The following is a 23,781-nucleotide window of genomic DNA, read 5'->3' as shown; positions in this document are numbered from 1 at the left end:
AAAAAAGTTTGGAAGTGCCTTTAATTCTTATTTAAGCCATGGGCAGAAATTGTGAACGTACCCAGGGCGCCCAGAGAAAAAAACGCTTTTCCTCCCCAGGGAAATAGTGTTTTCTGTTGCTTCTAAAATCTGCCGGCCTTGGTCCTGACTCTGGTTCTCTTAAACTACGGTGGGGCTGGGGCTGGGGGTGGGGAGTCAGGGTTGAGAAACTTTGCTGTCACGATGCAGGACCACAGAGGAAGGCGGGTAGAGAGACAGATTCTTGGCTTTGAAAAGAAAGCGGGACATGACATTAATAATCCTGCTTCTGACCAAAACAAGGCTTCAAAGGGAGGTCCTCTCTCCCCCGTCCTTCCCCACCCTTCCCACCAAGCTGAGCCCAGAAATAGAACCCAGCTCGCTTCTCAGGGCTCCTCCCTCCACCTCGTCTCCAGAGACCACAGCTACTGCCCCCAGAGCACTGCCCTGTCCTCCCAGCGGCACAGTCGTTTCTGAAATCTTAATCCTGGAGCTGAAGCCAGAGAAGAGTGCCAACAAGGCAAAAGCCTGATTCCAGGTCCCAAATGTCCTTCTGCAGCTCCCCACACGCCAAGCGCTGCTGGCCGGCCCCAGCCAGGCCCCTGGGCTACAGCCCACATCAGAGGTCCCTGGGGACAGGGGACCCGGTGATGGAAAACATGTAGAGGCCTGTGGTTTCACTTTCCTGAGTTCTCTGTTCCACCCGGGGGCAGGGCTGTAAGGAGGGTGGGGCAGGAAGGAGGGCTCTTTGGGGGCCCAGTTGTAAGGCCCTGCATCACTTGCTGGCCCCTCTCTTTGAAAGCAGAAAGTCAAACATTAGCCACCCCGGACCCAGAGGAGCCTCACCCGTTGATTCAAGCACCAAAGGTTCTGGGAAACAGCATTCAAAGGCCTCTGCTAACTGCCTGTTGCTTCTCAGAGTGGTTCCTCAAGGAGCATAAAATATGAGAAGTGAAACTGAACATGTCACCCCTTTATGAGAGGAGGGGAAGCACCCTGAGGGCCCTTTCTCTTGGGCCAGTTACTCTCCTGTTGGTCACACACAGGACCTCGCCATGCAGGTGCTCATGGCCGCCTTTCTTGTCTGGACTCTGATGTCTCCCCAGGGCCGTGGCAGGGAAGCCTGGCCCACACACACGGCCTGCAGGGATGAGAACTTGCAAGTCCTCTACCAGAGCTGCGGTAAGCGCTTTCTGAATGTCCATTTCTGTTCATGGGGAAATTAAGGCCCACAGATGTGAGCTGCTGGAGTGTTTTGTTGGAGTGGGGGAAGGGTGAGGGGGACAGTGGCCAAACAGGTCTGCGAGGACCCCTGGGAGCCCTGGGCAGAAGCAGCGATCGGCCGGGAGAGAGCTTAAGATTATGACAAGAGGAACAGAAAAAGACAGTGAGAGAGTCTAGATACAGCAATTCATTAAGGTCACAGAGCCCGAAAAAGAACAGATTGACCGATGAGTCTACCAAATCGTGAAACCTCGCCAGTTCAAGATCAGGAAGAGATGTTTCTGTCACCTCCCTCGATTGTACACCTGGGACACCTTGCCAAGTTACTTCATTTGCAAGTTGAGTGAAAAGGTCATTTATGCCAAAGGAGAGGACTCCTGTCCTTCTGATGACACTCCCAGAGCTTCTATCACAGCAGCAACATCGTTCATTCATTCAACAAACACTTATCTGGCAGCTGCCGATGCCAGGAATTTCTCTAGGGCTGGACATAACAAAAGGGGATGAGCTACGTTACCCTATGGGGCAAACGTAGATACCAACCAAAATTGCAGCCTAATGAATAGAATGCTGGGAACTGCCGTAATCAGTGTCGGAACCGAGTCTTTGGAGTGTATATTCATCTACTGGAGCTGTTAGAACACCACAGACGGGGAGGCTTAAACAGCAGAAATTTATTGGCTCACAGTTCTGGAGGCTGCAAGTCCAAGATCAAGTGTCAGAAGGGTTGCTTTCTCCTTAGGCCTCTCTCCTGGGCTTGCAGACGGCCATCTTCTTCTCCTGTCTTCACTTGGTCTTTGCTCTGTGCCCACAGGTTCCTAGTATGTCTGTGTCTCTTCTTATAAGGACATCAGTCATATTGGATCAGGGCCCACAAGTATGACCTTGTTTAATCTTAATCACCCCTTTAAGACCCTTACTCCATATACTGCCATATTTTAAGGTACTGAGGTTTAGGACTTCAACATATGGATGGGGTTGGGGAATTCAGTCCATCCATAAAGGGGGCCTGAGTGGCCAGAAAGCAGCCCAGTCTCAGGATCACAGCTTGAATGAAGATTAGAGGGACTGGCTCATGAAGTCATGACATTGTGAAATATGCCACTTTGGAGGTAGACAGGGGTCAGAATGCTGTTGGACTGTAGGAGGTGGAAAGGAGATGCCCTTTAAGCATCTAAGTCGGCTGCATGATAAGCTGAGGAGTAGTGTAGATGTTACACTCAGCAGAAGCTGATCCCTACGGCTGCCACCCAAGGAGCTGCCTCAGAGAGGTCCACACTTCACTCTTTGAAAAAGAAGGAACATCGAGCATTGAAATGCACACACAAATTTTTCTAGTGTAAAAGAGAAGGAATGGCTGGATGCTGGAAGTGTTGATCACCGGACTCCTGCTCTGCCTGTGGGGATGGGATGCTTTCTGCTGGCGTCTATTCATTTCAGATGCAGGACCAGAAGCAAGACTCGAGATGAATGCCCTGCTCAGGATTTGTTTTTCCAATTCGTCCTCCTATTAAGGGTTGCCATGGCTGGTCCATCCCTCAGACCAGCCTGACGCCTGCAGCATTCGTCCAAGCCTGGCAAGCACCTCTCGAGCCCCTGCCGTGAGAGACGAGAGGAGCAGATGTATCAGGGAGAGAACAAGAGCTTCTCACCCATCCGCCCAGGGAAAACTCCTCCCTCTGAAGGGGCGGTGGCTCCGTGGGGTCAATGAATGCTGACCACAAACCCTGCTCCGGGCACTCAGCCAAAGGAATGGCGGAGACGCAGTCCTAGTCCAAGCGTGGTGGGAGGATGAGACAAGCATCAGGGTAAAGGCTGCGTGTGAAGGGCTGGAACAGAGGCGCAGGTCCGGCACCAGGGGACATGATGGTCGGAGAGGGTGAGATTGGGACCTAAACCCATCAGGGAAAGCTCATCAAGCTTGGGTTCAACCTTAAAGGATGATACAAACAGTAATTATAGCATCTCATGTTCGTAGAACGTTTATATGTGCCAGGCACCGTGCTAAGGGCTTTCTAAGTGTTATTCTCATTTACAGATGTGTAAACTGAGGATTAGAGATGTCAGGCAACTTTTCTGAGGCCACAAAAGTAATAGTGACAGAATTACATCCCCAGTGGCACAGAAGAGGCGTTAGGTAAATATTGGTGGAATTAAAATAAATTGATCCCAGGCCTGTCTGACTCCAGAGCCTACTCTGAATCACCTGCCGTCTAGAATTTTGTCAGAAGGCAAATGGAGTGGAGGTGGGGAGCGGGAAGGAGCATTTCGGCAGAGAACAGCATGTGTGAAGTTCGGGAAACGTGCCCAGGATTAGAGTTCACGGAGCTGCAGAAGGGCTGGGACGTGGGGGAGGGTGAGAGATGAGGTGGGAGATGTGGGCAGAGCCCAGGTGTGATGGGTAATTTTATGTGTCAGCGTGACTGGGCCATGGGATGCCCAGATAGCTGCTTAAACTTCATGTCTGGGTGTGTCTGTGAGGTGTTTCCAGACGAGATTAGCACTGGAATCAGGGGACTGAGTAAAACAGATGGTCCGCCCGATGCGAGTGGGCCTCACGCAACCTGCGAGGACCTGAGTAGAACACAAAGGCAGAGGAAGGTTGAATTCACTCTCTGCCCAACCGCAGAACTGGGACCCTGACCTCCCGCTTGCAGCCCTCCTGGTTCTCAGGCCTTCAAAGTACACCACCAGCCTTCCTGGGGCCCCGGCTTGCAGATGGCAGATCGTGAGACTTCTCAGGCTCCATCCTCATGTGAGCCTACACCTTGTAATAACTCTCTTTCTAGAATAGATGCATACATGTAATTCCATTGGTTCTGTTTCTCTGGAGAGCCCTGACTAATACACCAAGAGACCCAGACAAGGCTGGGCTGTATCCTTTTGGCAGTGAGGAAAGGATTGCATTTTGGCAAGATTCCTCGGGTAAGGGTAGGAGCATGGATGTGAGACTGAAAACCGTTTGAGGCTTCAGGCAGGTTTTGTAGCCTAGAGAATCAATCATCCAGGAAAGAAATCATGGGAGCTAAACAGCAGAATTTCAACAGGCTTAATGTCAGCAGGAATCTTTGGTGTACGTTGCAATCAGCAGAGAGGAAAGCAGGGTCCTGGGAGCTCCTCTAGGGGTGGGTCTCCCTCCTCTCTTGAGAGCCTTTGAGCTGTTGGGGACTCAATGGCTGCATACCCCTCCGCAGATGGAGACGCCCCCTCAGCAGCTGGATTCACAGCGGGGCAGCCCCTCGAGGCCTTCGCACTGATGACATAGACATAGTATGTGATGCTTCAGTTGTGACGCTTCATCCAGGCCTGGGGTTTAGACATCCCTGGGCACCTCAGGGGTCCCAACATGTGCACAGATGTGGGAGGATCAGCTGACAAAAATAAAGGATCTGCTGTCTTCTGGGTTTAGCGCTTCATTTTTCCTTTCTCTTTTTGTTTTATCATTTTAGTGGGAGGGGGGATTTTCGGCCAGAAACTGTTCTGAATAAGACAAAAATCCTTGAGGTGAATGAACGAATTTCATAAACGGTTATGGGGCTCTGAACACAGACCAGGAAGTGAGCAAAAGTGTCTGAAAAAGGAGAAGTCCTGCTTTGTCCAACCGTTAGTGCTGCAGCAAAGAAGAGAGTGACAGTCTTTATAAAAGCCCAAGGGGGAACAAAAGCAGTCAGGGGCCTTTCTTTTGTTAAATCATAAGACAATTTCCAGGGCTAGAAAAAGCCCAGGGGCCCCACACCACATACATGCCCCAAATGTCCACCAATGTGTTTACTGAGGTGCTGCTTCTATCACACGAAGATGTGACATGGATCACAAAAGTGCACGTGGTCGGAAGATGAACTAGACGGTAGGGGAAGCGGTGGGGTGGGGAAGGGGAGGGGAATAATAAAGCCGGGGGGTTGGGGAGGCCAGGACACTTACAACAGAGGGGGCAGCGGCGTGAGGGATAGGAGCTTGGGGTCTGGAATCATTCCAACCCCTAGGCAATACTCTCTGTTTCCGGTCTTTGATTGTAAAATGAGTTTCCTTGGTGTTTGGTGGCTTTAAAGGACGTGCATTGATTCTTTTAGAGTTTTGGAGGCCAGGAGTCCAAAGTCAGTTTCACTTGGTCAAAGGACACCCTCACTTGGAATCTCCAGGGGAGGATCCTGTCCTTGCTTTGTCCGGCTTCTGCAGCTGCTTCCCTGCATCCTTTGGCTCACAGCCCCCTCCTGCATCTTCAAAGCCAGCAGCATTGCACCTTGCCTCAGCTGTCACATTCCTTCCTTCTTCTGTGTCAAGTTTCCCTCAGTCTCCCTCTTGTGAGGACGCTTGTGATTAGGATAATCTCACGACCTCAGAATCCTTAGCTTAATCACTTCTGCAAAGTACTTTTTGCCACTTAAGGTAACATTCACAGGTTCTGGGGATCGGGGCATGGATATCTTTGGGAACAATTACCCAGCCCACTACAATAGGGATAATAATTTTATCAGCATCTCAGTGCTGTGTGAGGATTAAGTGAAAAGGACTGTGAACGGTGCTGAGCACATACTATGTGCTCAGTAAATCTCTGCTGCTGTTGACTTGTAAGATATTTCACCGTCACAAGAGGTATATTTGCCTCTGAGCTTCCTTGAAGCCAAATCAAACAAGGAAATTACACTGTTTACAAAATGAAACCAGTTTTCAAGGAGATGTCCAGCTTTTCCTGACCCTGGAATAAGCTGTGAGAAGCATTTCTCCCCGGAGCAAGTGGCATCCTGGACAGCATCTCTACAAGAGATGCCACAGTGACTCACATCCACTGCTCTCTGTGGTGCCCCTCAGTGTAGACCAAGGGCTCATTACCAAAATGAAACTCAGGATCGATTGTGCAAAAGGCCACAGTAGAACCGTCCCTGAATGCAGCACTTGCAGGTCTGGGTTGCTCAAGGGGAATTTGGACACCCATAGGAATGGGTGAGCTGCAGGTGCTCCAGGACCCATCCGTAAATACCATTATTGTGGCCACTGCTGCTGTTGCTGCTGTTATGGGGTTTTTGATAAGGGTTGGAGAGCAGAGATCTAAGTTGTATTTTCTGGCACGAGCCTTGAGCGTACACCTCAGTGTTGTCCGTGAACCTGCCTTGACATCAACCAGGCAGAGAGGAGAGTCATAAAAAGTAAAGGACCTGTGACACATGCCCAAATCACTTCATGTCCCCCTTTTTGGTTTCTCTGATACTCACAGTCCACCTGGCCATTCACTTGGCTCCTGGGGGGTCGTCTAGGGCAAAGGTCAGCAAAGGAAGCCCACAGGCCAAATCCCACCTGCTCCGTGTTTTTGAACAGCCCATGAGCTAAGAATGGTTTTTACATTTTTAAATGGCTAAAAAAAAAATTCAAAAGAAGAATAATATTTATGACATGTGAAAACTATATGAAATTCACATTTCTGCATCCATAAATAAAGTTTTTTGGAACTGTGCTACAAGGGCACAGTGAGGAGTGTGACAAGGACTGGAGGCCCACAGAGCCGAAAATATTAACTATTTGGCCCTTCGTCGAAAAAGTTTGCTGCTCCCTAGTCAAGGTCAGAAAGAATCTCTCAAGCTCTTCACCAGATCAGAGCCTCAAGTCCTGGGTCTTCTGGATGATTCTAGCCATAAAGAAACTCCATGGCCAAGTGAACTTGGCACTAAAACCACCACGACTGCAAAGGATTTGTAGGAACCCATTGAGAGAATCGTCATTGCCATAACAATCTCCTGCTTCTGTATAACGTTTTACCATTTATAAAGTTCTTCCACTTGTAAGGTCTCATTCAGTCCTCATGAATAGCCCTAGGAGGTATGAAGGGTGTGTCTTTCCATTTTCCACATATAAAAACAGAAGCACATATATATTAAATATCTTAACAAAGTAACATACCTGAGCCCTTGATACAAACCAACCTAAGTGACTCCATGCCCAGTGACCTAAAGCTGTTATCGCGGAACTCTAATATGGATTCAACCATGCCAGCTGATCCCAGAAACATAGGGTGGGGACAGGGAGAAGGCACAGCTGAAAAACTAAGTCTTTGGGTGAAGAGGTGAAAACCCTTAAGTACGAGCAAAAGGAGGAGGAGAAAGAGGAGGGGGGAGAGGGAGAGGGAAGGAAGACACAGGGAGAAAGGGGGCTGGGCAGGAGAGAGATGTGTCTTCTGATTCAAGGGTTGTTTCCCCCTCCCACCCCTCCCCACCAGTCTCCCCTCTCTGCACAAGTTCAGAGCTGGGCCAGTATGGCTCTTCCCAAGTGTCCCCCAGGACCTGTAGCAGCCACAGAAGACAAGGAACACCCACATCTATGTTTGTCAGCCTTGGGTACCAAGTTCTCTTTGGTGGCAAGGTGTCTGGAAATGACACCTCCCAAATTAAAAGAAGCAAATGAAAGGCCATTCTCTTATGAGTAAGAACAACATGTTTTATGGTGGAGCCCTCCTGCGCAGATGTCATGCTCACCTCATAGGGAAACCCTATTTCCCTCACACCTGAGAGCAGCTTCCTCCGTGAAGAAGTTGGGGGGAGCCCCATCTCCAGCAGTAAGTTGAGGGCTGTGGGTGGTACCTGTGGGACAGACCAGCCACCTGGGATGTCCTAGGGTCAGGGGACCATGGCATCTGATCACTGTGATTCAAACTTGCAGCCAACACCGGCTCCCGCTCCTTGAAGGGATCAGCCTTGTCCACTTCTGCCCAAATCGGTTTCACTTTATCTGACCTCCAAGAAGTCCTTAATGACAAAGTCAAAATCAGGTCCCAGGCACCTGAATAAGCCATAAAGAGAGCCACACAGGACAATGCATCAGACTCTAAGAATGCGAAGCGACGCTGGCCACATTTCCTTCCAAACAGAGGGTGAACCGCAATGGCCGGGCTGCAGAGCGGAAGGACTTTGATAAAATATCCTAGGAAAAAAACTGTTTTAAACAGTCTGGAAGGAAAGGGAGGGGGAAAACCTCCTCTCCTCAAAACCTAATAATTCTTTAGTAAACGGAGCATAAAACAAACAAAAGAAGCAACGACATCAAAAAATAATAATATGAATGGAAAACATCACACGCCACGTAGTCATTTAAAAATACTTTAAAAAATTACATGCAGAAAGCAATTTCTCTGTTTATTTTCCTAGATTAAGAGGGATATAAATACTGGGCAATTAAAGAAAAGTAAACAGCCAGAGAAACAAAGATGCAACTTCAAAGGGAAAACTTAGGGCCTGCAGGATTCAACAGCTAGTGGCCTTGAGCAGAGTGGGGCCTTTTTGCCAAACTTAAAGACAGGAAGTTGATTAAAAAAAAAAAAGAATGTCAACATTGAGATGCAGATTTTAAAAAATGGGAACAGGAAAAAGTCAAAAGTGGACAGGAGCTGGAGGGGAAACAACCCAACCCACAGATGCGCTTCTGCCAAGAGCCCCTGTGTTCCTCCCTGTTTCCCTCTGGTTGTTACCATTTATGGCCAAGTCTCCAAGGTGGTGTTACTTCTCCTAAGAGCTTTGTAAGAGATGCTGAGTAACTTACTGAATAGGGACCTATGGAGACAAAAAAGCCAAGAGTCTGTGAGTGTAAGAGGCTCTTTCCATCCTCAGGCAAAACTGGAGGGGCAGCTTAGCTGAGTTTGGGGAGGAGCCTCTTTGGAGAGTTAGTGATGGGGGAGGACCATCCTCCAGCTCTGCAGCTATTTCTGTAAAGACTACAGCCGCCAGTGTGAGGTCCTGGGCTAGGCTGGAGACTCAGGCCGGCAGAAGGGGCAGCGCGGGTCCAAAGCAGCTTTTTTCTTAGAGGCCGAGGAAAGCGAAGGAGAGAGCCCCCTTCCCAGCTCCAGCTCTTCTCGCTGGAGCACCTGGCAGAGCCCGGCAGGTACCAGGCTCCCGTCACCCAGGAGCCCTAGGCTGGCAGCGCCCTCAGCATCACTGGTGAGAGCAGACGGAAGGCACAAAGCAGGGGCGTGCTGATCAAGCATACAGGTGGGGAGTGGCGGCGGGGGCACCCTCCAAACCTCAACCCTAAACAACAGTTCAGGGAAAAGGATAATTGAAAGAAAAGGGCCACCCACCCAGGAACTGTGTGCCATCTGGCTTAGCGTGCGTTCCTTCTCTGGGATGCCTTGTGAAGTGAGAGCCCGTGCTCCTGATCTAGTATGTCATTCTGGGGTCCTAGAGTAGCCAGTTGAGCATCCCTGGAAGTACTCGGGGTCTCCCGGGAAACAAGCGCTATAGAGTTCGCGCATGCATCTGGGTGCGGCCGGGGTGATTCCTGCGCAGTGGGCAATGGGCAAGCCTGTGTCTGCTGGCCTCCTTGTGAGGGATCCGAGAAGGCCGAGTTGTGCCTCCGTGCCTTTTTGAAATTCTGCGCCCGTTTCCCCTGCGGTGCCTCTGCGCTTCCCGAACAGAAGGAAGTAGTAAGTAACCAGGCCAGGAGGTAATGGCCAGGAGGAAAAAGAGAAAGATCCTCAGCCCAGAAAGCGCTGCTTCCAAGCACAACTTAACAGTGGGAGATTCACACAGGCTCTCTGGGGACCTAGAGTGAGGTCAATGGGCTCCCTTATTTGAAGCCTGGCATCTCCCCTCTGGCCAGGTGGGAACTGTGCCAGCCCCGGGGACAAATCCAGACGAGAATGATCAGGGTTCCCTCTGCCTGCTCACCATTAGAATCCTTTCCCATAGCAGGGAACTTTCTTATTCGGAGAGCTTCTCTGTATGTTTCAGTGCTCAATTTCATGCTTCCCGTAGTACTGTATCAAAAATAGTCCTTTAAACAATTAAACTCTACTTGCATAATTAACAAATCAAAACTTTGTAAATTTAACAAATTACTTTTATTGCAGGCATATATCCATGGCTCACGAATTTTTTAATAGAATTCTCTTAAGCATGTAAACAAATACAGCGGATTTCCTTAAATGCTTTAAAATCTTTAAAGGCAGGCAAAGCAAGCACAAATTATCACGGTGACTGTTCCATTTACTATGACCCTTTCCTTAAACTAGTGTCAAAATATTGGTACTATGTGTTTAACTTTCTTTCTTTATCATCTTTACATTGATGTTTATTCTTCCCTGTATTCTTATTTTTCTTGGAGTTATAAAAATACTTAGTTCAGTATTTTCCTAGCTGTCTAGTATGTTCCCGACCAAAGATGAAGACTATCACTCAGACCAGCCAGGACACAGGTTCTGAGTTACCAATCAATTGATCCTGGGCCTGGTGGCAGCGGGTCAGCCAGTTGAGGTCTCTGTACTTAAACTTGACCTATTACATCCTGAAGACCTTTGAAGCCCCTTGCTTTCACAGGGTTCCCTGTATCCTGCTGCTCTTTCATCAATTGATGTGTGTTTTGCTGGGTCATTGTGATGCCATCCTGGCATTAGTATGCATTAACCCGGCCTGTCAGCATTGCTGGAAACGTACACCTGTCACCCTAATGTCAGAAATACAGTGAGAGGGGTCATTTAGGGGAGATGATGGATTTTGTCTGCACAGTTGAGGCTCATCTTTACGACATTTAGCTAACTCAACCTCTTAGAACATAGCACTGGATTGTCTCTCTACTTGTATATTCTGTGTGGTTTCTGGTGCTGACTTGACTCTCGTCCAGCTTTCTATCCAATTTTTACATGAGGCCACTTGAGCTGATCCATCCTTCTGTCCCAATGTTTCCCAAGCACTTCTGTTCTATGTATATACATGTACTTGTTTTCTGGCTTATTCACAATGCTTTGTCCTTACTACCAGCTACTTACAAAGATAGAAAAAAATCCCGTGGTTCTCCCTACTCTGTCCAAACGGGTGGGAACTCTCTGAATCTCTAAGAACAAGGCTTCGCGCTCATCGAGTGTTTGGGATGTGACGCAATTTCCTTTTCGTCTTTGCTCAGGCTGCCTCACCCAGACAAGCCTGTGAAATGATTCTGAAAGAAACGCGAGAGTTGAGGTCTTCAAGAGCCCCAAACAGCAGGCACTGCCTTTCTCCCTATTCCCAGAAACTGCCTGGTATCGCCCCAATCAGCAGAAGAGAGCAAGTCCCCGGTGGCCTCCTCCCACCTGCCCCCTCCCGGTCAGAGATGGCACAACAGGGCACGGCCCCCTGCCCCCCACAGCATTGGCTTGCCCTCTGTTTCCAGCTCCGTGGCCAGTGTAGAGGACTTTGGTCTCTCCAGTTGCAGTTTTCAGTGGCTGTAGAGCTGCTAACGGACAGGAAGGGAGTACACTGCAGCACGGGGTGAGGTTTCTGACCGTGGCCATCTGCTGTGGTCATGGATGTAAGTGGCCTCGAAAAGAGCCGGGCGGCCAGGGACTATTTATTTCTCCACCAGCCTGGCGCTCTGCAGGCAGGTGGGGCGGGTCAGCATTCTTTCAGTCCCCGCCCACAGGCTCAGGGCAGACGGGGGGCCTCTTACAGAACTAGGAAATGTGCTGGCCAGACAGAACCTCAGGGCTTCAGTCCAAGCACCTCCGTGTTCAGAAGAAGAAACTCGGAGCCAGAGAAGAAATGTGTCCCAATCACGGCCACAGAGCAGGGTGGTGGCGGCACTGTCCCAGGACCCTCCTGGGCAGCTCTGCGTCCTGCCCTCTGCATAAAAGCCATGATGTGAACTCACCCAATGTCAGGCCAGAGATACTGCGTACATCGCGACCAGATCTTCTTCATACTCACACCTCCAAAGTGCACAGGATCCTCTTTCTAGGTAGCCCTTCTCTTAAGGCGATGTGCCCTCATCCCTCCCTTCCAGGCCCCTACAAAACAAGGGACTTTGTGTATACACAAGAGCTAAGGGGGCTCGTTTATAATACCGAGAGGACCATTTAGTTCCATAAATGTCCTATCGCTGTGAACTTTACATACAAATGACATAGTTTCATAGAACAGTGAAGGCAAGGGCTTGTTTAGAAGGAAAGCTGACTTCTGCGGTATATGAGCCTCATTACGGATTCCAACAACACTTAGAAAACAAATGACCATGACAGAGGACACCTGATGAAAATACGATAGGTGACTCAGGCCCCTAAAGCCCCAAAGCTTGACATCAGCAGCCTGCTCCCTCTGGTCTTTTCTCCATGTCTAGAAAAGCTTGCTAAATACAGCCAGCTTCAGCCATGAAGACAAATGCCCAATCCACCCACCTCCCCCTCCCCTGGTGTCAGCAGGCTTCGGTCTAGATCCTGCATGGTGACTATTCCAGAAGGGCAGTAGTGGAGACTCGGTTCTCTGGAGTCTAAATTCTAGCCTGACTTACATGGAGCTGATGGAATTCAGGCAGGACGGAGAGTGGATAGGAAGATCGTGTTCCAGGGTGAACAGCTTTTCTGCCTCACACTTAGCTTTGGTTTTAACTAAACGAAAGAACAATTCTTGTGTCAGTGAGTGTGCACGTTTCCAAAAAAAAAAATACCTGAGGAGAAAATTGCCGATGGCTCTTGGTTTACTTGAAGCAGTGGTTGAACAGCAAGTATCAAGTGTCCCATTGTGTCTGAGGTTTTAGAGCTGGTAGCCAAAATAGTGAGCAGGAGACACCTGTGTAAACACTGCCTGCTCTCGGGGTCTCAGCGGTGCTGTCTTCCTGGGGGAGCGGAACCTTCAGAATTCTGGAAAGCAGTGACAGAGAGAAGACCATGGTTCCCTTCCTGCAAAACTCATCATTTCCTTACATCTCACCCATTCCAGAAGCTATAGAGCTCGGCTCAAACGCTCAAATACACTCATGGAAAAGGCAAATTATGAAGGAAGTGGGTCAGTTGTAATTTACAATAGAAAGTTACAGGGACTATAGCGCTCCTCTTATCTCAAGGAGGAAACGACTATTCAGCTCCATCCGATAGCTGTGTGGGATTGTGGGACCCGGGATGTCTAACCTTCTGTTATACTTTTTCAGAAGAAAAGTTCCTAATCTAGAAGCACAACCTCCTAATTTACGAATATGGCAATTAGCCTAAGTGTTTTGTTTTTTTTTTAACATCTTTATTGGAGTACAATTGTTTTACAATGGTGTGTTAGTTTCTGCTGTATAACAAAATGAATCAGCTATACATATACATACATCCCCATATCTCCTCCCTCTCGCATCTCCCTCCCACCCTCCCTATCCCACCCCTCTAGGTGGACACAAAGCACCGAGCTGATCTCCCCGTGCTATGTGGCTGCTTCCCACTAGCTATCTATTTTACGTTTGGTAGTGTATATATGTCCATGCCACTCTCTCACTTTGTCCCAGCTTACCCTTCCCCCTCCTCATGTCCTCAAGTCCACTCTCTATGTCTGCCTCTATATTCCTGTCCTGCCCCTAGGTTCTTCAGTACTGTTTTTATTTTTTTTTTAGATTCCATATATATGTGTTAGCATACAGTATTTGTTTTTCTCTTTCTGACTTACTTCACTCTGTATGACAGACTCTAGGTCCATCCACCTCACTACAAATAACTCAATTTCATTTCTTTTTATGGCTGAGTAATACTCCATTGTATATATGTGCCACATCTCCTTTAGCCATTCATCTGTCGATGGACACTTATAGCCTAAGTGTTTTTAAACGTTGTGCAGGCCAAAAAACACATCTGAAAGCTAGGAGCAAATCAGGCTCTAGCCATTTATAGCCTCTGCTGTAGAGAGGGGAGACTTTAGTCTGGTTATGCCTTTTATTTTTTTGATATCTAGACCCAAATGGCTTCCCTTCCTGGACTCAGAGTATCTCTAAAAAACCATCTTACAGTTCAGTTTTAACATCACTATCCTCTGTATCAAAGTGACGTTACCATATGAATCCCCAAGAATGCCAAATATGTAAAAGTTAGGTAACCAGTTACTCAATTTGGAATATTCTTGCTGACCTAAGAATCAAGTATTCAAGTACGTCCAGTCCATGCTATTTCCATCATCATCCAAACACCTGGAACTGCTAGTTAGATTTTTGACCCAAATCTGTTGAAATGCTTCTTGCCACCTACAAACTTCACTAAAATGTGTATTTCTAAAAAAACACTAGAAAGCAGGAGGCCTAGAATATAAACTACTCTAAAGATGAAACTATTTCTTTGCATTTATCTTTGAAACCACAACAATTAGCATCATATACATAGTCAATATTCATTATAAATTAGAGGAATAAGTTTAAGTGTTAAGTTTAGAGTTTCCTGAGAAATTATCAGTGACACAGGAATTGAGTGCAAATTTATTTAAGAAATGGTTCTGGGAAGAACCAGAAGAGAGTGAAAAAGTGAGGCAGGGAAGAAAAGGAAGCCAATCCAGGTAACCACTGTGGGCAACTGAAGCCTGGTTCTTCTGGGGACCCCTGGGAGACCCATGAAACATGCCTTATGGTGGTCAGATCTGAAGGGAGAAGAAACTGGGGCATTGATCTAGCAACTTCTATCTGTCATGGTTGTTCCTGGGTACATTGACTCCCCAGCACTACTGGCTTGACAGTGTATAGAACAAGCTCACTCCCACACCCAGAGAAAGCCCTCAGGCAGTCGTAGGTATCTGCAGGAAGGCTTTGGAGAGAATAAATCCCCTGCTACCGTACCTTTGTGCATTGGAACTTCTCATATACACAAAAGCATTCATGAAGAGGACACTGACAAAAGAGAGACCAAGACAACCCACAAAAAGTGTCCATTGCAGATGGAATGGGCAAGCTTCTGGTCTCCACATCATGAAAAACTGTCTTGCTATAAAACATCTGGGTAAAATGTGACACAAATCTTTTTAAATGCATAGGTAAGCTTGCATGAAAGAGCGGGAGGTTTCCAAGAGCCAGAGCTAAAAGAAAGCACAAAAGCAGAGTGGAAAGCCAGCACCGAAGCTACGTCTGCCCTCAGAACAGGTGTTTGACTCCATGGGCCAGAATGTGGCTTCAGTGGCTCTGTGAGAGTCTGGCAACCATGCCCTGTGCTGTGCAAGATGGAAATCAATCCCACCATGAAACAAGGACCACCAAAGAGTTATACCCACAATTAAAAGTGGACAAGAAAAAAAAAACACATTCTTCAGCAAAATGGAAGACAAAGAAACTTATCTGACTCTGCTTGGCCTCTGGAGAAAGTAACTCTTCCCTGAGAACCAGTAACTCCAGACCTGATATCACCACTGGTTTGGGGCTCAAACCTCTATATACAAAAATGTATATTCCCTTCATGATCCAGGAAATCCCAAGCCTAGAAAGTAAGGTGGTTCTTGATTGGGAATACCTGGGACATACTGACAGAAGGAAATGCAAACTTCCTCTGGAGGAATACATACTCTCAATTCAGGTTTCCCATGATTTCTGAAGATTGAGCTCACGATCCAAAATTTAAAAATACAAGGAAATAAGCCACCATGAGGGAAAGTCAGCAGAAAAACAAAAAGCAAAAGTATAGCCCTATATGTATTAGATTTGGAACATATAAGATACAGAATATAAAACAGAGAACATGTCATTTGTTTAAAGAAATAAAAGAGGGAATCTAAAACATGAACAAGGAAAAATACAATATAAAAAAACACATTTGAAAGATTTGAAAAAGAATCAAAGAGAAGCCCTTAAAATAAAATATTTAATTGTTGAAATAAAAAAATCATGGTTAGGTTAAAACACAGATTTTAAAATAGCTTAGAGAGAACTAATGAACTGGATGAAAGGTCTGGAGATATTACTCAAAATGCGTCATGGAGAAATCGAGAGATATGAGCTATAGCTATAAAACAAAACAGAGATAATAAGGAAAAGGCAATTTCTGAAGAAAAGTACTGGGATTTCCTGGAATTAGTGAAAGACATGAATCTTCAAATTCAGTAAACACAACAATTCCCTGTGGGATTCATAAAAAGAATTCCACAACTAGACCCATCAGAGTAAAACCACAAATTAACAAAGGAAAAAAATAACTGGTATAAATATATAGCAAGAGAAATCATGTAGCAAAAAATTATATTTAGACTGATAGCGGATTTTAATATAGCAACAGCAATATACTCAGAGAAAAGAGAAAACAGCAATCAACCTCGACTTCTATATTTAACTAATTACCACTCAAAAATAAGAGGGAATTAAAGACTTTTTTTGACAAACAAAATCTAGAGTTTGCCACCAAAAGACTCACAGTAATGGAACTTTCTAAGGCAGGGGTCCCCAACCCCCCAGGCCGTGTATGACTACTGGTCCACAGCCTCTTAGGAACCGGCGCACAAAGCAGGAGGTGAGTGGCGGGTGAGCGAGCGAAGCTTCATCTGCTGCTCCCCATCGCTAGCATTACTGCCTGAACCATCACCGCCCACCCCGACTCCCGCCACCCCCACACCCCATCCGTGGAAAAATTGTCTTCCACGAAACCGGTCCCTGATGCCAAAAAGGTTGGGGGCCACTGTTCTAAGGGATACTTCAGAAAGAAATAAAATGTTCCCAGAAATAAGTTCTGAAATGCAAGATGGAATGGGAGAAAAGAATTAATACATTAAAAGAAACAATGAATGATAATAATATCTAATTTGAAACAGGAATGTATTTGTCTCCTATTGTTGCATAATGAATTACCCTAAAATTTAGCAGTTTAAAACAACAACCATTATTATCTCACAGTTTTTAATGGCTGAATAACTTACATATATATAAATATAATAAAATGTTTATCCATTCATCCATCAATGGACATTTAGGTTGTTTCCATGTCTTGACTATTGTAAATAATACTGCTGTGAACATGAGGGTGCAGATATCTTTCCGAGTTAATGTTTGTGTTTCCTTTGGATCTATTCCCAGAAGTGGAATTGCTAAATCATATGGTAGTTCTATTTTTAATTTTTTGAGGATCTACCAGATTGAATTTTAAAAATCAGCTCTCTGCTCTTTAAAGAAATGTACCTAAAATACAAATCTACAGTGAACATCACATTTAATGGTGAAACATTGGAAACACTCCCTTTAAAACCAAGAACCAGACAAGAGCACCCACCATCACCAACTCTATTGAACATGACACTGAAGGCCCTCACCAGCACAGTAAATAAAATGTTTAAGGATTTGAAAAGAGGATACAAAATATTATTATATGCGTACAATATGACTGTCAACATAGAAAAACCTAATCTAAAATTTATTGGAATTAATGAGATTTGAACTAACAATTTATTTTGAAATCAGTGTATTACATTATTCCAAAAGATAGCTAGCATACGTAGCTTTGGTTAATTCACTTTTACAGCTGTAGAATATGTCATTATTTGCATAGACTAAAATTATATACATTCTCTTTTTTTTAATTTTTTTTTAAATTTATTTATTTTATTTATTTATTTTTGGATCTGTTGGGTCTTCATTGCTGAGCATGGGCTTTCTCTAGCTGAGGCGAACAGGGGCTATTCTTTGTTGTGGTGCACGGGCTTCTCATTGCAGTGGCTTCTCTTGTTGTGGAGCATGGGCTCTAGGTGCGTGGGCTTCAGTAGTTGCAGCACGCAGGCTCAGCAGTTGTGGCTCACGGGCTCTAGAGCCAGGCTCAGTAGTTGTGGCACATGGGCTTATTTGCTCTGTGGCATTTGGGATCTTCCCGGAGCAGGGATTGAACCTGTGCCCCCTGCATTGGCAGGCGGATTCTTAACCACTGCGCCACCAGGGAAGCCCCTATACATTCTCCTTTTAATAAAGATTTAGGTTGCCTCCAATTTTTCACAATTACAAACGGTTGTGAGCATCTATTATTTATGTCTCCTTATGTCAGAAAATGCTTCCCAACCCAGGACTTTTCTTTCCATTTCTCTGAGGCTTAATTAAGCCTAGGCAAAGGTATGTAGAAGAATTTCTCTAGTTTAACCAGTTTTGTCTAGTAATGTTTCCATACAATAACAGTTTTTAAATGCTATGTTCTGAAAACACACGAACAGATGGCAAAAAAAAAAAAAAGGCTGAACGATATCCAAATGGTTCCAATGATGGCGTGAAGGAGATGGGTGAGGTGTTGAGTCAGGTCTGCTTGAAACTTTGCTGTGATCAGCTCACATGCTGCATTGAACTTGTGTGCAGGTCATTGGGGCAGGTAGTCTGTGGTTATTCAGTAAGTGCATGACTCATTTATTAATCTGAAGTCAGGTTTCCATCTTATTTTTCATGTCAGTTTGCAATCTTCCAACAGAATTCTTTTTATATTTTTAGCAAAAGTATTTTTAATCCTCTAAACAGGAGGAAACTAATAGGATTGTGTTGATTCAGGAAGCAGAGAAATGAGTCCTTTTCTTAATTAGGAATTTATTTTGCTGGCAGAGGGTCCAAACCAAAGGCAGCTGGTTCTTTTCTCCTCCAGTATCGACCAGTGAGTGCTTGTAGACCTATGTCATTCCTGCCACGGGATTCTGTTCCTGGGTGGTCCATGTCACACAATGAGAAACATCCTTCTCCTTCCCATCAGGGAGAGCTCTACTGCAAGGCTGGGACATCCAGCAGATTCATTCTGGTTCCATCTCCTAATGTGAGACATGCAAGAATAAGTGGTGAACCGGTTCTGGGAATTTGGAATCCTGCTTCCCGGATTTCAGTACAAGACATCCTGGTGGAAACTGTCATTGGGTACCGACTCCACCTTCTCAGTAAATCTCCAGGGTGCCTTTAGGAAGAGTTGATTGCATGCTCTGGAGATACTGTGCCTCTTATTCTCTCATGAAGGATGCATCTGTGATCCCCCTTGAACATTTCCTCTCCCTTTCAGTGCCTTCTGTTGAGCACTCATGCTCATTCCATGTCAGGGTGGTCAATTCAGAAACAGTGTCACTCTCTGGACACTTTGCTGACTGCTAACAGTGAAGAGGAGGGTCTTTACACGTGTTATGGACTGTATTGTCTCCCCAAAAGTCATATGCTGAAGCTCTAAACCTCAATGTGATGGTATTTGGAGGAGGGGTGTTTGGGAGGTAATTAGGGTTAGATGAGGTCATGAGGGTGGGGCCCTGTGATGGAATTAGTGACCTTCTAAGAGGAAGAGACCAGAGAGGTCTCTCTCTCTGTCTCTGCCATATGAGGACACATGGAGAAGTCAGCAAACCAGGAAGAGGGCTCCCACTAGGAGCCAAATCAGCCAGCATCCTGATCTTGGATTCCCCAGCTTCCAGAACTGTGAGAAATTAAGCCACCCAGTCTGTGGTATTTTGTTGTGACAGCCTGACAAACTAAGACAAACCATCAGCTCCGTCAGTAGGCTTGCCTCCTAGGAAAAGTGTACACTGATGTTTCCTCCTGTGACTCTGATGGGGGGATGGAGCCAGCAGTGGACACTTTGTTACCCAGTGTGGGGAGAGCAGGACTCAAGGGGGAAGAAGTATATAGTAAGTTGTTCTCACGCTAGAAAGCGCTGGGGAAACAAGTCATAAGAATTAGCACTTGTTCTGCAGGCCTCCATGTGACGACGTGACAAGAACTGCCTCAGGGGTCCTGAACACAGTGCTGGGAAGTAAGGGGGGCTATGGAAGGAAACCCCCATCACGGCTGGTCATCCAAGCCGCCCTCCCCCAGGTGGACATTAACAACAATTAGCCACTGCTGCATGTGCATCTCACAGCTTCTAGGATTTGATCGTTCCTGAGAACATCCATCTCATATCAGGGAGGGAGTTTTGCCCGAAACTTGAAGGCTGAGTGGGCAAAGACGTTGTCAACCCCCTGTAGTTGTTGACTACAAGCCCCTTTCCCGGTTCCTCCCAGGGAACAAGCTTCTTGGGCAAGTGTTTCTCTTAAGAGGGCATGCCTACTAGGCTGGAGGGAATGTAATACGCACGGCCACTCTGGAAAACTGGCTGTTTCTTATAAAACCAAACATACGCTTACCACATAACCCAGCAACCTCAGTCCTGGGTATTTATCCCAGAGAAATGAAGACTATGTTCACACAAAAACTTGTATGTGAAAGCTCATGAATGCTTTATTTCTAATAGTCCCAAACTGGCCAGATGTCCTTCAACAGGTGAGTGGTTAAACAAGCTGTGAAACATCCACACTACGGAAAACAACTCAGCCACAAAAACGAATGAGACGCACAACCACCTGGATGGGTCTCCAGGACACCATGGAGAATGAAAAATATTCCAATCTCAAAAGGTTGCATTTGAGGTGATCATTTTGTAATGTATAAAAATATTGAATCACTATGCTGTATACCTGAAACTAATATAATATTGTAAGTCCACTATACTTCAATTAAAAAATATATATATATATATATATATGACAAGTTAAGAGGCAAGCGTACATACTGTATGGCTCCATTTGTATAACATTCTCAAGGTGACAAAATTATACTGCTGGAGCAGTGATTCGTGGTTTCTGGGGTAGGGAAGGGGGGGCGGGGGAGGGAGTGCCTGTCAAAGGGCAGCATGAGGAAGGTTCTTTGTGTCTGGATCTTGACTGTGGTGGTAGTAGTTGTAGGAGTGAATAACAACACCGTTACTAAGATTGCGCTTAAGCTGCAAAGGGGCCAGGCCAGGTAGTGTGGAGTGAGAGCCTTGCACACAGAAGACGGTTTGACTCTATGCTGACTATAAAATGAGAGACTTAGCGTATACGTGTATCTTTTATTGAGTTTGTGTTTTGGCCATGTAGTATCGTAATTAGGTGATGGAAGTGTTATACTCCAGATGAGAGCAGAAGCCTGTTCTGGTTTGTCTTTGTATCCCCAAGGCCTAGTGCTCTTCCTGCCATGTGTCAGGTACTCAGTAAAATGAATGAGAGGCTAAGTTGCAGTTCCCATTCTCCAGCCACTAAGATGCACTGTCACCTGTAAAACAGGTTCAAGTTTGCTCGTACCCTCATGCTAAGATTTTTTGTGACACCATGATGCCCCCTTGGTAACACACCATAAAACTGTGCATTTAGTGTTTATTGTCAGTCTGTACTTGAGATGCAAAAGATCAATCTCAATAGCTTCAAATGGGTCGTTAGTTTCCTTGAGACATTTGGCGAGGTGTTTTGGATGAAAGCTCATCCTCATTCCCATTTCTCTCTTTTTGGTCTCTAATGTGTATACTATAATACAAAAACCATCTCCTCCTAAGCTCGTGGGAGCCAAATGCAGGTTATGCCTGGGGAGTGGAATTCAGAGGCCAAAAGAAGACTCAGGTTCACACCCCTTCTGCATCAATACTGAGTTCCAATGAATCTGACTTCTTCTGCAGTTAGAAGCAGACAGGGTGAGGGATCCAGAATTTTGAATTTGGCAGCCCAAACCTACCTTCACACTCAAAAATGCATTCCCCAGGCTTACCAGGCAGCCTGCGGGGTGTAGGAATTCTTGCCCTCTGTACAGCTACAAATGGGAGCTGTTCCACTGTGATGGTGTTCATGCATTTTGGTCGTGTTTGGTATCAGGAACCATGTTTAAGCATTTTCAAACACCCACTCTACATGTTCAAGCTGAAGAACAAAAAGCCAGATTGCATACCCAACTTTGGCCAGGTGAGTCAATTCCCAATGAAATGCTGACCAAGGAGACTGGAATGGGGACAGAACTACTATTATTTGAAATATAATAGCCCATCGGGGAGCTTTGCTATTCTATAGTAATAAGATTTGACAGGTGGAGAAAAAAGGAGAGATCAGGAAATAACAGAACAACTAGCTAGACTACATCTACCACCTTGTAAGTCATTTCTTTCTCTTCAGTGGCAGGGAAGGAGGATGAGGGAACGGGGAAAGAAACACACCACGGCGCATCAAGGACAGAAAAGAGGATATTAATTTTCTGTTGCCATGGTAATGGATTTCCAGCAATGGCTTCTCACCGAAGACTTCGCCCCCATCCATTTTTTTTAGGGATCCATAGTGACCCTTGAATGTTATCCTAGGAACCACACAAGAAAATTAAAACCCTCCCATGAAAATACTGCCATGTACGAAAGCAGACTTTCAGATCCACGCACAACTAGGCCTGTACTGTAAGCAGTACAAGCTTGCAGAGCTGGGAATCACCCAACCTAAAAGAAGAAGCCCAAAGCAAGATCTGTTTATTTTGTTTTATTTGCCAAAGAATTCTGAAAGATAGTAGAGGTACATCTGCCAATATTTGGCCCGGGACTAGATTTTCAACCACACTCAGAAACTCCATCCTAAGTGCCAAGGCAAATACCCTGGTTATTATGATGATAAGACATGCCGTGGAATATCGAACTCCCCTGGAGCAGCCTGTTTTCTGCCAACAGCACACGGAGGAAGCAATATCAGCTCCTAAAGTCGTGTGGGTTAAGGGATGTTAGAAGAAAGTCAGTGCCCTGGATCTCAGGATGTAGCCCACCTAAGTGCTGGAGGGGAGCACAGAGAAAGAGGGAAGGAGTGGGAGGGAGAAAGAGAGAGACTACCTTCACGCAGCAGAAAGGTCGTGGACAACCTTGGACGAACTTGGACGTGAACGTGGGGAAGGCTAGTGGAGGGGAGGCTGGAGGGGTGTCAGCTCTTTTTCAGGGTGACACTGCTGTCGGAATTCCACCCTCCCCACCACGGGAGGAGGAAAGCCAATGCTTCACCCACTTTGCAACAATATTTAAAACCTAAGCAATAGAACTCCAAGCACATGTGCACACACGTGAACAAGTATGAGTAAAACTAGTAAAATCTAAAAGAGCCCTGTGGGTTGTACCAACTGGATCTCTTTGTTTTGATACTGTACTATGCGTAACATGTCACTGTGGTGGAGAAGCTGGGTGAAGGATACCTGAAACTTCTATCTTTTTGCAACTTCCTGTGAGAATATAATAATTTCAAAATACACAGTTTGTTAAAAAGCCTCAAGCAGAGCTATGAAATTGGAAAATGGGACTGGCAGCATGAGAGACGGCCCCCCTCCTCTGTCCTTCGAGCCATGAAACCAGCAACACAGACGATGGACACAGGGCACAGAGCAACCACCATGGGCTCGAGGACTTAGGGACGCGTGGCTCGCCCGAGACACACCGGCTCCTGGCCCCATCAGGCCCTCGGCCCCACCATCCTCAGGGAGGAATTGCACTTCCAGAGGCTGAGTTTTGTCGTCTTCCCCCTGATTCCAGTTGAGAGCCCAACACTGGCCAGAAACACCCCAGGCCAGCTCATCCTCTCCTGGACAACTGCCCAAGGCCAGCCCCCGCCAGGGAGAGCACAGGCAACCAACAGAACTCAAGGCCCAAGAGTGGCTCTGAAGCTGAGATGTGTAAAGAACCTGCACATGCTAAATCTTACCCGTTTATCTAAGTCTATTCTACTCCATGAAGGAGCATGAAACAGTTCCAGGGTGCATTTGACTGCCCTTAGCAGGAATGCAGATGCTGCTGGCTGCTTCCCCAGCCTCTTTCCCCACCCACCAAGGGATTTCCTGTCAGCCGTTTGGAGGAGCCTGCCTTCCAGGCATACCTGTCCCTGGTGTGTGTGGACAGCAGGACAGGTTGCGGGCGCGTCGGCCTCACCCGCTGTAACTGCTGGCCTCTCTTAGGCAGAGGTCATACATGAGGACAGAACAGACAGAAAGGGGGTATAGCCGAGAGGCAAAGGAAAAAATATTTTCCATGAACAGGTCATATATTTTCCTATGAAGCTTTGCCTCTTTCCTCAGTCCATTCAC

General features: G+C 46.3%; 1 protein-coding gene across 1 annotated transcript in view; it reads left to right on the top strand.

Moving 5' to 3' along the window:
- The first annotated feature begins 1,071 nt into the window (after nt 1–1,071).
- Nucleotides 1,072–23,781, top strand: part of LY86 (lymphocyte antigen 86) — a 49,884-nt gene continuing 27,174 nt past the window's right edge. Inside the window, exon 1 of the mRNA XM_081246249.1 lies at nt 1,072–1,200. Within this exon, the coding sequence (XP_081102375.1) occupies nt 1,074–1,200 (127 nt within the window). The 5' untranslated portion in view covers nt 1,072–1,073. The remainder of the gene's footprint in view (nt 1,201–23,781) is intronic.

The sequence above is a fragment of the Mesoplodon bidens genome, assembly GCF_964165515.1.
Source record: "Mesoplodon bidens genome assembly, chromosome: 10".
In the NCBI taxonomy this organism is placed as follows: domain Eukaryota; kingdom Metazoa; phylum Chordata; class Mammalia; order Artiodactyla; family Ziphiidae; genus Mesoplodon; species Mesoplodon bidens.
The sequence above is the reverse complement of the archived record's forward strand: the minus strand, read 5'-3'. Positions and strand labels throughout refer to the sequence as shown.